The sequence below is a fragment of the Mobula hypostoma genome, chromosome 5 (assembly GCF_963921235.1).
Source record: "Mobula hypostoma chromosome 5, sMobHyp1.1, whole genome shotgun sequence".
Taxonomy (NCBI): Eukaryota; Metazoa; Chordata; class Chondrichthyes; order Myliobatiformes; family Myliobatidae; genus Mobula; species Mobula hypostoma.
The window spans coordinates 171,829,072-171,842,012 of NC_086101.1; the positions used below are offsets into that span (position 1 = coordinate 171,829,072).

Sequence of the window (12,941 nt, forward strand, 5' to 3'; positions counted from 1 at the left end):
TTCCAATGTTGGAACATTTTTATGACTGTGTACATGAAACTCCTGTGGATATTAGATACTCAAGTTTCGTGCACTTGACTTTCACTTGCATATTTCCTGTTCATTTGCCGAAACAGACTATAAATTATCCTTTGTTAATGTTAGTATTTGCTTTAAGTTCACTTTATCTTAATGAGTTTCAAGAGATGTAAAGAATTAGCCTCGTAGTTGCCACTTCAGTAACCACCAAATATAGTGTTGTGGTTTTTACTTCCAAACTACAAGGGTGCCAAGTCAGCATGCAGTTTTAAATGTTTCTGAATTAATTTTGTTGATCCATTCTTCATTTTGTGACAAGTTAGGACTGCAAATGCAAACACAGCTGGCAATTTTCTCTACATTTTTGGTGCTAGTTTTCCAGAATTCAGATCCCAGGAAGCGCCACCTGACATAGTTACAGAGGCTATGACTAATGTTGAGTAGGAACTGGAGTTATCTTCTCAAAATGTGAAATTTAATTTAGTTCTGAAGTATTTGAAGAGCACTGTCTCATGATACATCTTAGAAATTTAGATAGAGTAGTCAGAGAGAGAGAGAGAGAGAAATATCTTAAGATTGGACACCAGTATCTTTTTCCAAAAAAACATGCATTTAAGGTCAGAGTGGAAAAGTTCAAAGGAGATATATGGGACAGGTTTTTTTTACACAGAGATGGCAGGTGGCTGGAATGCGCTGACAGTGATGTTGGTGAAAGCAGATTTGATAGTCTCATTTAAGAGACTCTGAGATAAGCACGTGAGATCAGTGAATACAGAGAATGGAGGGATATGGACTATGTGAAGGAAGAAAGATTTAAATTAAACTGATTATTTGATTAGTTCAGCAAAGCATTTTGAGCTATACTGTTCTATAATCTATAAATTGCTTGAATATCATAATTATAGCAAGGTTTGTTTTGCTATATCACAGGTAGAATATTTTGTACAAAAAAATTAAATATCTGTGTAACTGCACTAAGGCAGTTGTTTTGTAATGTGGACAATTTAAAACTGACAAGTCCTTTCATTTCAGAGAATTGCGCAGAATTGTTCGCTTTGTTGGCATCACTGGAGAAAGTAGAAGTATTCGCCTGCTTCTTTGGAGCTTGTGCATCCAACTTGCCGAAATATATAATAAGTCGATATATTTCTCAGAGGTATTATGAGTAAATGGGGAATATTTAAAGTCATATGGGGATCATTTTCAACCTGGGCAATGATCTTGTTAAGTGGGTCTTCCAACCATTGGACAGCCTAATTTTCATCCCTTGTTTTAAACGAACATTCACAAGAGAATCCATAAGACCATAACACATAGGAGAACAATTAGGCCATTCAGCCCATCAAGTCTGCTCCAGCATTCAATCATGGCTGATTTATTTTCCCTCTCAACCCCATTCTCCTGCCTTCTCCCCATAATCTTATGGCTAAAGAATTACCTCCTCATCTCTGTTCCAAAGCCTCCAAGAGGACCTTGTTGTGGTTTGGAGGCTTGCATACCTCTATGGCTCAGAGAGCTATGTTGGCTGGGGTCAGGGCTTTATGCTTCAGTTCTTGGTAGGGTCACCCATGCCAAACAGTAGAGGTCAGGCTGAGAGTGGTCCACCGGTCCTTCAGGTTTGGGGGTTCAGCTCAGGGCTAACGACCCTGACTGGTAAAACAAAATCGTTACAGAAACGGCAATGAAACATCCTTCTACATCTCAGTGTGATGGTATTTCTGAGTCTCCACCTTTGACTTGCATGACTGACAGTAGTGAAAACTGAGAGGAAGCTACTGACGTGATGAAAGAAGCCCTGAACACCACCAGAGATGGAGGACCTTCATTGCTGCCCTAAATGCCAGCGATGTAATGGGCAGTAAGTAACGAAGTCTGTCCTAAAGGGATTTCCTTCTACTCTGAGGCTGTGCTTTCTGGTCCTAGTCTCTCCCATTAATGGAAACACCTTCTCCAAATGGGCTATCCTGTATTCGGTAGGTTCAATGAGATCCTCATTCATTTTTCGGAACTCTGGTGAAGTCATGTTGTCATATCATAAGTGCAATGATAAACTTAACCTGCAGTAGCATCACAGATACATACCATTAAAGGCACAACATTCACAAGAAAATCTGAGAGTAAACATAAATTATACAAGTAAGAACGCAATTAGGATAAGAAAAACCAAGTCCATTATAGTGCAAAGTGGTGATAACGTTGCCCTTATGAAGCAGTGACTATGGCTGTGTAGGTTAGTTCAAGAAGAGAATGGTTGAAGGATAGTAGGTATTCTTGAACTTGGGTGAATGGGACTTCTGGCTTCTGTACCAACTACCTGATGGTAGCTGTGAGAAGATGGCATGGCCTGGATGATAGGGATCTCTGATAATCAATGCTGCCTTCTTGAGGCACTTTTGATGATGGGAAGGGATGACTTGGGAATTACGAACATTGGACTGAAGCACTGAAATATTATTCTGCACATTAGACCACATTGCACTTTGAATGGAGAATGGACACAATTGCATATTGCATCTGTTGATTTTGAAGTCTGGGAGAAGCAGTGTTTATTGTTAATTGGGGCTACATTCTTTTCTGGACTAATAACCAGGAAGATGGAGGGGGGTATCCTCTAGCTGATTGGCAGTAATTCTTGGATATATCGTGTACTTGACAACTGGGCTTGATATACACAGATTAGCAGGCTACAGATGCTCAAGGTCAACCCTCTGGCTTCAGATTGCTACAGTATTAAGTGTCCCAGGTGATAAGAAGAGGTGAGGAGAAGGTCTGCAGAGATCCCAGTCCACAGAAGGAAAGAAGTTAGAGTTTGTAACAGTCTTGCACTTGGGAGAGGCAAGGCAACAGTAAAGGTCCTTAGTCCCACGGAAATCAAGAATTTCACCTCTCTGAAACCCCTTGGGGCTTTTCCTCCTAATGCTGGTAAACACTCTCATTAAACAGTCCAAGCATGACACATTTTTCCTACTGAATTCATTGACACTTATTTGTATGTTTTTAATAAGCTGGGTGCCTCCCACCAATGGCTGTCTCCTCCTCCTATGGCCACTCCAAAATGGCAGTGACAACATTAATGGTGGAAAAGAGTTACTAAATTTTAAGCCTCCATTTCCAGGTTGCCACCTCTTCCACCAGACCTGAAAATTCAGGATATAAAATAGAATATGAACAATGGGATTAATCTGCTTATAATTCTATCAATACCTTTTGGTCTTGTGCTCTTGCTCAGGAGTTCTCAGGTCTGTTAAATGAGTTTACTTCAATGCTGGAGCTTGCTACAGAAGACAAGCCTCTGTTAATTAGTTTGGATGGTTTGGAAGAATTATCTGATGACTACAATGCTCAAAATCTATCCTGGTTTCCCAGAGAACTGCCAAAGAATGTCTATATCATTGTATCCATGACAGTTGAGGAGAATCAGGCAGCACTAAAGGTAATAAAAATCTATTGTAATGACTGAATTACTGTACAGTTTTCACAGATTAGCAGGAGTATCTTTATACACCTGTGTCTTTGCCTAGTTCGTTGTTAAAGGTTGATAGTTGCTAACCAATAAAAGCAACTAATGGATTGTATGTAGGCACTTATTATATATTATTATAGTACAATTTATCTTACAGAGCTGAACCTCCAAGGCCACAGAGAAGTTTTTATAAGCTTGCTTACAAAATTAGTACTTATCAGTCTATGCAGAGTCTACAAGTTGTTTGGTCAACCGATAAAGAGCTACCTTAATCATTTTCAAGGGCTTGATGGTAGACAATCTAAATCGCGGCAAAAGCAAGTGCTGCAGAAATTCCTAGAGCTGCTCTTCTTTTACATTTCCTTGTGAGTCAAACGTCTCACCCACACTGTGACAGGTCATTGTTGATACAGCTATGGTTTATTCATTTTACCGGATGTGAAATGAGACTCTCCATCTCCAGAAGGATATCCACCAACCCTATTACCCCACTATATCTTCCTGTATCCTGAGAAATCAGACACAGGTTTGCAAAGCCAATGATGTACTGTAATTTAACCTGCTGAATCTGCATGGTTTACCAGAAAATTGAATGCAACTTGTGCAGTTGGCACTACACAACCCATTGTTTTGCACAGTTATCCAGGGCCAAGTGTGTAGCAACCCAAATGGCATGGGTTGTTGTCCCATCCTACAGCACCAAATCCTACTCAGTCAGCAACTGATCAACAAAATCAAAATTCTGGAGGAACTCAGCAAATCAGGGAGCATCTGTGGAGGGGAATAAACAGTCGATGTTTTGGACTGAGACCCTTCATCAGGACTTCATCCTTGCAATGAGTCCCAACGAAGGGCCTCTGCTCGGAGTTCCTCCGGCATTTAGTGTATTACTCAAAGTTTCCAACATCTTCAGAATCTCTTGTCTTTACAGTCAACAGCTGAACCTTGTTGGACTCAATGAACAATAAAAGATAGATTTAGTTCCTACTTTCCGTCAATAGATATGTGTCACCCTGAACTACTTCAAATCCAACAGAACCTAATTTGTCTCAGGAGATATTTATTTTGCTTCTGCTACAATATCAGTAGCAGCATTCTTTGTAATGGTTTATTTGAGCCCAGTGTCACACGCAAGGCAAAGTTCTGTGGTATTATTCTAACACTGCTGCATCCGAGAGCATCTTTATAGTGCTATTAGTTAACTCTCATTAACTATTATGTCTTAAGTTTGATTGGGTAAAATATATTATTAGTTCTGAATTTAATTGCAGATCTAAGTTTTAAGTAGCAAATTTGGGAATATATTGTGTATATAAACTATTGTATTGTGTGTGTGTGTATATATATATAGTGAGTGTGTGTGTGTGTGTGTGTGTGTGTGTGTTTATTTCTTGTGATTTAAGTAGTTTTTTTTTGTGTTGCAATGTACTGCTGCCACAAAACAACAAATTTCTCGACATATGCCAATGATATCAAACCTGACTCTGATTCAACCTCTCTTTAGGATAAAATTTAACTCAAGTTCTTCATTCAGTTACTCTTTTTATTTTATATTTCTTTTTCTGCCTCTTCACAACATATACCATCTTTTGATTTGGCTATTTGAAATTGATGGAAACTGTAGCAAAGTCAGCATAAACTAACTTATTTCTTTCTCCTTCTCTGCTGTTACACACAAATAAATACACAATCTCTCCCCAGCACCATTCAGAATTTTGCTCTGAGATTTATGACTATTGTTTGTCCACAGAATACAATCCATTTCTTTGTCTTAAGACTCCAATCCAGTGTAGCATAATTTCTCTAATTAGATGTTTTATAAGAGAGTTTCTTACAGTGATTGGAGAAGGCAGTGAAGCAAAGTCATAATAAAGCCTCAATTCTTTAAACAGATTTTAAAGGAAAATGGGAACATTCTTGATATCCCACCACTCACTTCTGAGGAAATAGAGGAAATGATCAGTTCTTGGTTGAAGAAAGACCATCGGAAACTGACAGCTGACCAATGGGACTTACTACTGGAAGCTTGCAGTGGGTGCCCTACTCCTCTCTATCTCCAGTGTGCATACAGGGAGTCTCTACACTGGCAGTCCTGCACACCGGTCTCAGACATTTATCTACCACAAAGTCTGCAGCAGTTGTATTCAGCAATTCTTAGTAGATTGGAGAAGGAACATGGGAAAGAGCTTGTGAAGAAAGTAGCAGGATTACTGACATTGTCAAGAAATGGTGTCACATTTGCTGAAATGATTGATCTTCTCTCTTTGGACCAGATGGTCATGCAAGAGATCAGGCAATTCCAAAATGTTTCTCTCTGTAAGGTGCCCACAGTAATCTGGATGAAGCTTCAGAGAGACTTGAAAATCCACATAGTAGAGCAGAGGACTGACAACACTCACACATTTAACTGGGCCCATTCAGCATTGAAATTTAACTGTTTGAAGAGGTACCTGGCATCAAAAGATGATCAGCTCTCTCTGCACTCAACTATAGCAAACTATTTTTTGGGAAAAGTATCTGTCCTCTCTGGAAAGTCGAGCATCTGTGGCCCAGAGGATCTCAATGGCCAGCCCCTGGCTTGGGTTTGCGGAGAAGATTCTGAAGTGAGTTACACCTTCAACCTCCGAAAACTGAATGGGGTTCCTTACCACCTGCTGCAGTCCCCGAGCCAAGTGCCAACTCTGTTAACAGAGTGTCTGTTTAATTTCGAGTTCTTGCTGCACAAGGTATGGGGTTTGTCCGTCATCAGCGTGGAAGAGGACCTGAAGGGAGCAATGACACTAGAAAGGTGAGTTGATGAGTTCCAATCAAGATTCCATTGTAACCTATGTCAAATCAGGTTCTTGCTGATTGTGTAATTATTTCTGGAAATCAAAGTATTTGTGAAGTACCACATATTTCTGAAAGGGGAAAGTTGACTGCAAATGCCTCCTTTCTCCTGAGGAGTGAAGAGCTGAAAATCACAGAGCAGTTCCACGAGTGCTCGGGATTCATGTTTAAACTCACCCCTCTGAGTGGCACTCAGCATGTACTTGCCAGCAATGGATATTTTGTCATAAATATAACGTTTTTCTATTTAAGATGCATATCTTAACAACAGAAAATCTTGATTATATTATTCCACTAGCTAACTATTTGTGTACGCTTATCATTTATTCTACCTATATGATAACCCATATATACGAAGCTGAATGCAGTGTTTTTTTTCATGATGGGGCTATCTCTTCATACCTGAATGAATGTGTGGCGATTGTTATATTCACTCAGGAATGAACAAACAGCAACTTTCTTCCAGTACATCTTAACCAGACTTCCTTGACCCCCCTGAGTCACAGTTTGGTCAGTTGCCCTAATCTCCCTTCTATGAATCTCTGTCTCTCCCCTGTAAGACCAGAGTATTTTGATCTATTTAACCACAAGATCCCACCATGGTAAACCCAAATCTTCCCCAACCCAATGTTCCAGACTACCTGCAGCACCCGCTGCTGGCTAATGATAAGGACGTAAAGTGGACTGAATTTTCCTTTTCCTAGCTTAAAATATTGAAACAATTTAGAGTACTTAACAAAATTACCAGTCTTAGCACAGATTAGACGATCTTTATGGGTAATGCCATGGGTAAACTCAATCTTTGGGAAAATTGATGGTAACAAACTTGAACTTTTATTGGGCTGCAAATGAACAGCTAAATAAATATAAATTTGGCTCATCTGGCTGGGTCAAATGTTTTGCTCCCGCTATACATTGCTCAGTGTACTTTCTACTTGGATGTTTGTACCTGTTCCTGTTTAGAATGAGATAGCTCACACAAGGGAAGCCAATTTTTACTCAGAACATCACATTGTTGTCCTGAAAAAATGGCACACAAAATCTGCTGGGGAGAATCTTGGAGTTAGGATTGGATTATTATTGTTACATGTACTGAGATACAGTGAAAAGCTTGTCTTGCATACTGTTTATGCAGATCAAATCATTACATGGTGCATGAGGTAGAACAAGGTAAAACAATAACAACTTGTAACTGCTACAGAGAAAGTGCAATACAGGTAAACAATAAAGTACAGGTTCATAATGAGGTAAATTAAGAGGTTAAAAGTCCATCTTTTTGTGCTAGGAAGCTATTTACTAGTCTGATAACAACAGGGTAGAAGCTGCCCTTGAGCTGGTGGTACATGTTTTCAGACCCAGTAAAAGAGGGAAGAAGAGAGAATGTCTAGGGTGAGTGAGGTCTTTGATTACGCGGGCTTTACTCAGGCATTGAGAAGTATATTTATTGATTTATTTAGAGAGACAATGCACAAAGGCCCTTCCAGCCCAATGAGCTGCACTGCCCAGCAACCCTAGCTTAATCAAAGGACAATTTACAATAACCATTTAACCTACTATCTGCTACTTCTTTGGACTGTGGGAGGAAACAGGAGCAACCAGAGGAAGCCCACACATACAGACAACATTGGAATTGAACTTCAAACTCACCCGAAATGTACTAGCAAGATGCTAAACTGCTATGCTAACGTGGTGCCCCAACAGGCAGAGCCTGTGGAGGGGTGGCTAGTTTCTGTGATGTCTTGATTATTCCAGTCAAGGAAAATGGCGGAAATGAAGGGAAACCTGAACCATGATCTTCTCAATCAGTGTAGTGCCCACCGAGCCATGGCTAAAGGTGCAAATATATTGTTTATTTACGCTATTAGATGAAAATCATCTTCTCAGTGGATAATACTTGTAATTCTGAGTGACCAGGCAGTTTTTCAGTCCTTCAGCACTCCAGTCTCCAAGGAAAGCAATTTGTTTCTGTTGTATGGCTTTATACTTTAGAAATAGCACTCAGTAAGAGTTAAACAAGAATTAATCCTCTAAAGCTTGCAACAAGTGGTGTAAACTATTTCGTTTATTACGTCCATACTTCCTGGTAAAGGAAACTTCATAACAAGAAGAATTTCAGATATACAGTGGATTTCAATTCAATGTCTACCAATGCAAATTCCATGCCAAGAAGTTTAATTGTGTCATAGAAAAATAACGTAATATTGACTAATATCTAATACAGCTGATGATTGTTTTGTTTTCTTCACTTGTTATCAAGTAATTTGACTGTAAAACTGGTAACGACATGCAAACAGCAAATTAATTCCAGTGAAAACATTGTTATTTCTTACAATTTGTCTTGATGATCTGAATACTTTTTAAAGCACACTTTTAGAAACAGATATAATAGATTCCCAACTATTTAAGAAACTAAGCATTTTAAAAATGCAGGCCAAGTGTAATCAGCTGTTGTTCGAGTATAATTACAACTCAGGCACCAGCTTCACAATGCAGAACATTTCCCAGGCAAGCTGCATCTATAAAGAGCAGGACAAATTTACTTTGGCTAATGAATGATCAAGTGGGACAGAAGGTGTCATTTGCAGTGCAATTAATCAGCATACCAAAAACTTGCTTTTTGATGCCCAAGTTGGGTTTTGCCAGGTCCACTCATCAATTTTGCCTTCGTATAAATATGGGCTAAAGAACTGAGTCACAGAGTCAGAGAACACTACAGCACAGAAACAGGCCCTTTGACCCATCTAGTCCATGCCGAACTATTAATCTGCCTAGTCCCATCGACCTGCACCCAGACCATTGTACCCCTCTGACCCATGTACCTATCCAAATTTCTCTTAACCGTTGAAAATGAAATCGTATCTACTACTTGTGCTGGAAGATTGTTTCATGTTCTCACGACCCTCTGAGTGGAGAGGTTGCCCCTTATGTTACCCTTAAACATCTCACCTTTCAACCGCAACCCATGACCTCCAGTACTAGTCTCACCCATCCTCAGTGAGAAAAGCAACACACATAAAAGTTGCTGGTGAACGCAGCAGGCCAGGCAGCATCTCTAGGAAGAGGTGCAGTCGACGTTTCAGGCCGAGACCCTTCGTCAGGACTAACTGAAGGAAGAGTGAGTAAGGGATTTGAAAGTTGGAGGGGGAGGGGGAGATCCAAAATGATAGAAGAAGACAGGAGGGGGAGGGATGGAGCCAAGAGCTGGACAGGTGATAGGCAAAAGGGATACGAGATGTGACGAGAATACACATAAAATTAAGATGTTTGCTGGCCTGGGCTAGCATCGGTGACATCAGCAAGTGGTCTGCCACCTGCCCTCAGGGGAAGGAGAGATAAGGAACAATGGAACAGCGTCTGGAGATGTGTAATGAAGGAACGGGGGAGAGAGAGCTGTCTGGAGCGGTTCCCCCTTTGAACCTTGAACTGTTTGAAGTGATGGACAGGCGATACCCCAGCAGGGGGATAAAAAGGGACCAGTTCGCTAAGACGACACACGCCACCCGAGGTAACGAGACCCTGGAAGCGGTGCGCCTGTCACGAGTGGGTGAGAAGTATCAGACAACGACCAGGGTGGAAAGGTACGATCAGCGGGAACCCGGTGTGTATCCGCCCTTGCCTGGGTGCCGGGTTCACTGCAGAGGATCGACCGCATCTGGAGGAGGGGTCACAGTCGGTGACCTCAGGTGACATCACCAAGGACCCGCCCAAAAGCTGCTTGTGAGCCATCTCGCCGGTCTGTGAGTGAAGCCGTTCTGAATGATCAGTTGTTCCCGTTCTATCTCTCTCTTCCCCCCCATGTTGTCCATCGCCGGGGCAACGATTACTGCAAACTGAACTACTAAACTGGACTGAACTTTGAGTCACTTTGAAATTTGGTCATTTACCCCTAGACAACGATAGAGCTTGATTGATGCTGTTATCTTAATTCAGTGCACATGTGTGGTTATCATTGTTGAACTGTTGCATTTATTATCCTTTCGATTACTGTGTTGCTTGTTTCTTTAATAAAACTTTCTTAGTTCTAGTACTCCAGACTCCAACTGAGTGATCCATTTCGGCTGGTTTGGCAACCCAGTTACGGGGTACGTAACATAAGTGGGGTTCTCGTCCGCGATTTTGAATGCTAAATTTGGGACGGAGTAATTGATTGGGTTAAAATTCCCGAAAGAAAGAAAAGACAAACAGCAGAAATGGAGGCTGAGGAATTTATAAAGGCGCCGACCTTGGAGGCATTAGAGGATGCCAGGAAATCGGAATTGATAGCTGTGGCCAAACGGTTGAATCTTGCTAAGGTGAAGTCGACAATGAGGAGAGAGGAGATACACAGAGCTATTGTAGAGCACTATGTATCTAAAGGTGTGTTTCCCCAAGGTGAGCTGGGGGTGGTGTCTATTGAAAAACCTGCTGGAGACGCAGTACAGGTACAGCTTGAAAAACTGAGACTCGAGCACGAGTTCCGGGTACGGCAGTTAGAACACGAAGAGAAACAGTTAGAAAGGCAAGAGAGAGAGTCAGAAAGGCAGGAGAGACAGTTAGAGAGAGAGGAGAAAGAGAGGCAATGGGAGCGAGAAGAGAGAGGGAAACAGAGGGAAAGGGAATTTGAGCTGGAGAAGTTAAAGATAAGGGCAGAGCAGGGGCTCGTGCCGAACCAAGGTGGAGGGTTCCGGGCGACCCAGGAGGTTAGGCTGGTTCCCCCATTTGACGATACCGACATGGATCGGTACTTCCTCCACTTCGAAAAAGTGGCTATAAGTCAGGAATGGCCGAGGGATAAGTGGGCTGTGTTACTTCAGACTGAAAGGGAAAGCCCAACAAGCTTACTCCGCTTTATCCGCGGAAGATGCCCAGAGGTATGAGGTGGTGAAAGAGGCCATCCTCAGGATTTATGAGTTGGTCCCGGAGGCATACCGGCAGAGGTTCCGGAATGCGAGGAAGCAGTGGGACCGCACGTATTTGGAGTTTGCCCGTGAGATGCAAACATATTGTGAGCGTTGGTGCGCCTCGAAGGGGGTAGAGGGGGATTATGACAGACTGCTACAACTGATCCTGATTGAGCAGTTTAAAGGTTGTGTCCCTGAGGGTATGAGACCCTACCTCGATGAGAAAGAGGCAGCCACGTTAGCCGCAACTGCTAAGTTAGCGGATGAGTATGCGTTGACGCATAAAATGAAGTTTGCCCCGAGTAAAGGCTACCAGAAGGGTAGTCAGGACGGAGGGGAGAGTCCGCCGGAAAAGTCAGAAAGTAAGCCGGGGACTAGTGAAAAGGATAAGGTAGACCGGGAGCAGTCTGGTAGGAAGTCTCCTAGGGTCGTCTGTTATAATTGTGGGAAAGCCGGACACTTTGCGTCCAGGTGCTTTGCCCCAAGGAAGGAGACGGGGAAAGGAAAAGCGGAAATTTGGAATGGCTGTATCGAGCTGTTAAGCGAACCGCTAGGGAAGGACAGGTCTGAAAAAGTCCAGGAAGGGCGCGAGAGGTTTATCTCGGCCAGACTGGTGTCAGTGAAGGAGGGGTTAAAACCAGTTCCAGTGCGGATCTGGAGAGACACGGGAGCGTGTCAGTCACTAATACTGAAGAGTGTATTAGAGTTTAGCTCAGAGACCCAGACTGGGGAGGTAGAGGTCAAAGGTGTTGGGGAAGGGACAGAGTCAGTCCCTTTGCACCAGATACACTTACAGAGCAACCTGGTCTCTGGACTAGTCACGGTCGGGGTGAGGTCCGAATTACCGATGAAAGACGTGGAAGTCTTGCTCGGTAATGACATCGCCGGAGGAATTGTGTTCCCCGCCGTGAGGCTGACAAGTCAGCCTGCCAGCATTGAGGCCCCGCCCATGGACTCACAGGTTCATCACCGGCCCGCGATAGTGAATTTAGCTGAAACATTTCTGCCAACCTTGTATGAGACAGGGTATAGTGAGATAAGAGGTAGTGAGGGAGCTGTGACGGACGTAGCAGTAGCCAGGAAAGAATTTGTGCAGACGCAGGAGCGAGACGAGGGGCTGATGGTTTTTGCAGAGACAGCTCTCTCTGACACAGCCTTGACAAGGGAACTAGTAGACTATTGTGCTGAGGAGGAAGTGCTAAGGAAGAAAGGGAAATCAAGTACAGTATCCGCAGATGAGGAGTGGGGGGTGGTGCAAAAGAGTTATGGGGATGAGGTTTTTAACATGGCCCACGAGGTACCCCCCGGTGGACATTTTGCGGTGCTGGAGGAAACAGTTGGTGGAATCATGAAAGAGATTTACCGGCTGCCCAGGGGGAAGAATGTTATTGATCATGACCGACGCGAACTGAGACGGTCACCGGCTTTTGATATGCTAACAAACCTAGTCGGTGTTAGCGTGGAAATCAATGAAGCTAGGGGCCCCCTGATAAGAGGAAAAAAACATTTTGAAAAGATTAGTATGGGATCGATCAGATGGGAGAAGGCTATTGTTTTGGCCAGGTCTACTGATAAGGTCTCTCCCTTAATCCCCGAACAAAGCGAATCTTTAGAAGAAGTAATTAAACGACTCGCGCCCGTGGGTTTGATTGTCCCGAGGAAATGCAAAGAACTGGGACGTTGGGTGATGTCTGTTACAATAGGGCGGCTTAGTAAACAACACCCATATTTTTTGAGTAATTCAGTGACTA

At 42.6% G+C, this 12,941-nt stretch overlaps 1 protein-coding gene across 1 annotated transcript in view; it reads left to right on the top strand.

Annotated features, from left to right (window-relative positions):
• Positions 1-1,071: 1,071 nt before the first annotated feature.
• si:ch211-212k18.6 (NACHT domain- and WD repeat-containing protein 1) overlaps positions 1,072-12,941 on the top strand; it is an 81,862-nt gene continuing 69,992 nt past the window's right edge. The window contains exons 1-3 of the mRNA XM_063049747.1: positions 1,072-1,174; positions 3,248-3,451; positions 5,374-6,269. Coding sequence (XP_062905817.1) covers positions 3,281-3,451; positions 5,374-6,269 — 1,067 coding nt within the window. The 5' untranslated portion in view covers positions 1,072-1,174; positions 3,248-3,280. The remainder of the gene's footprint in view (positions 1,175-3,247; positions 3,452-5,373; positions 6,270-12,941) is intronic.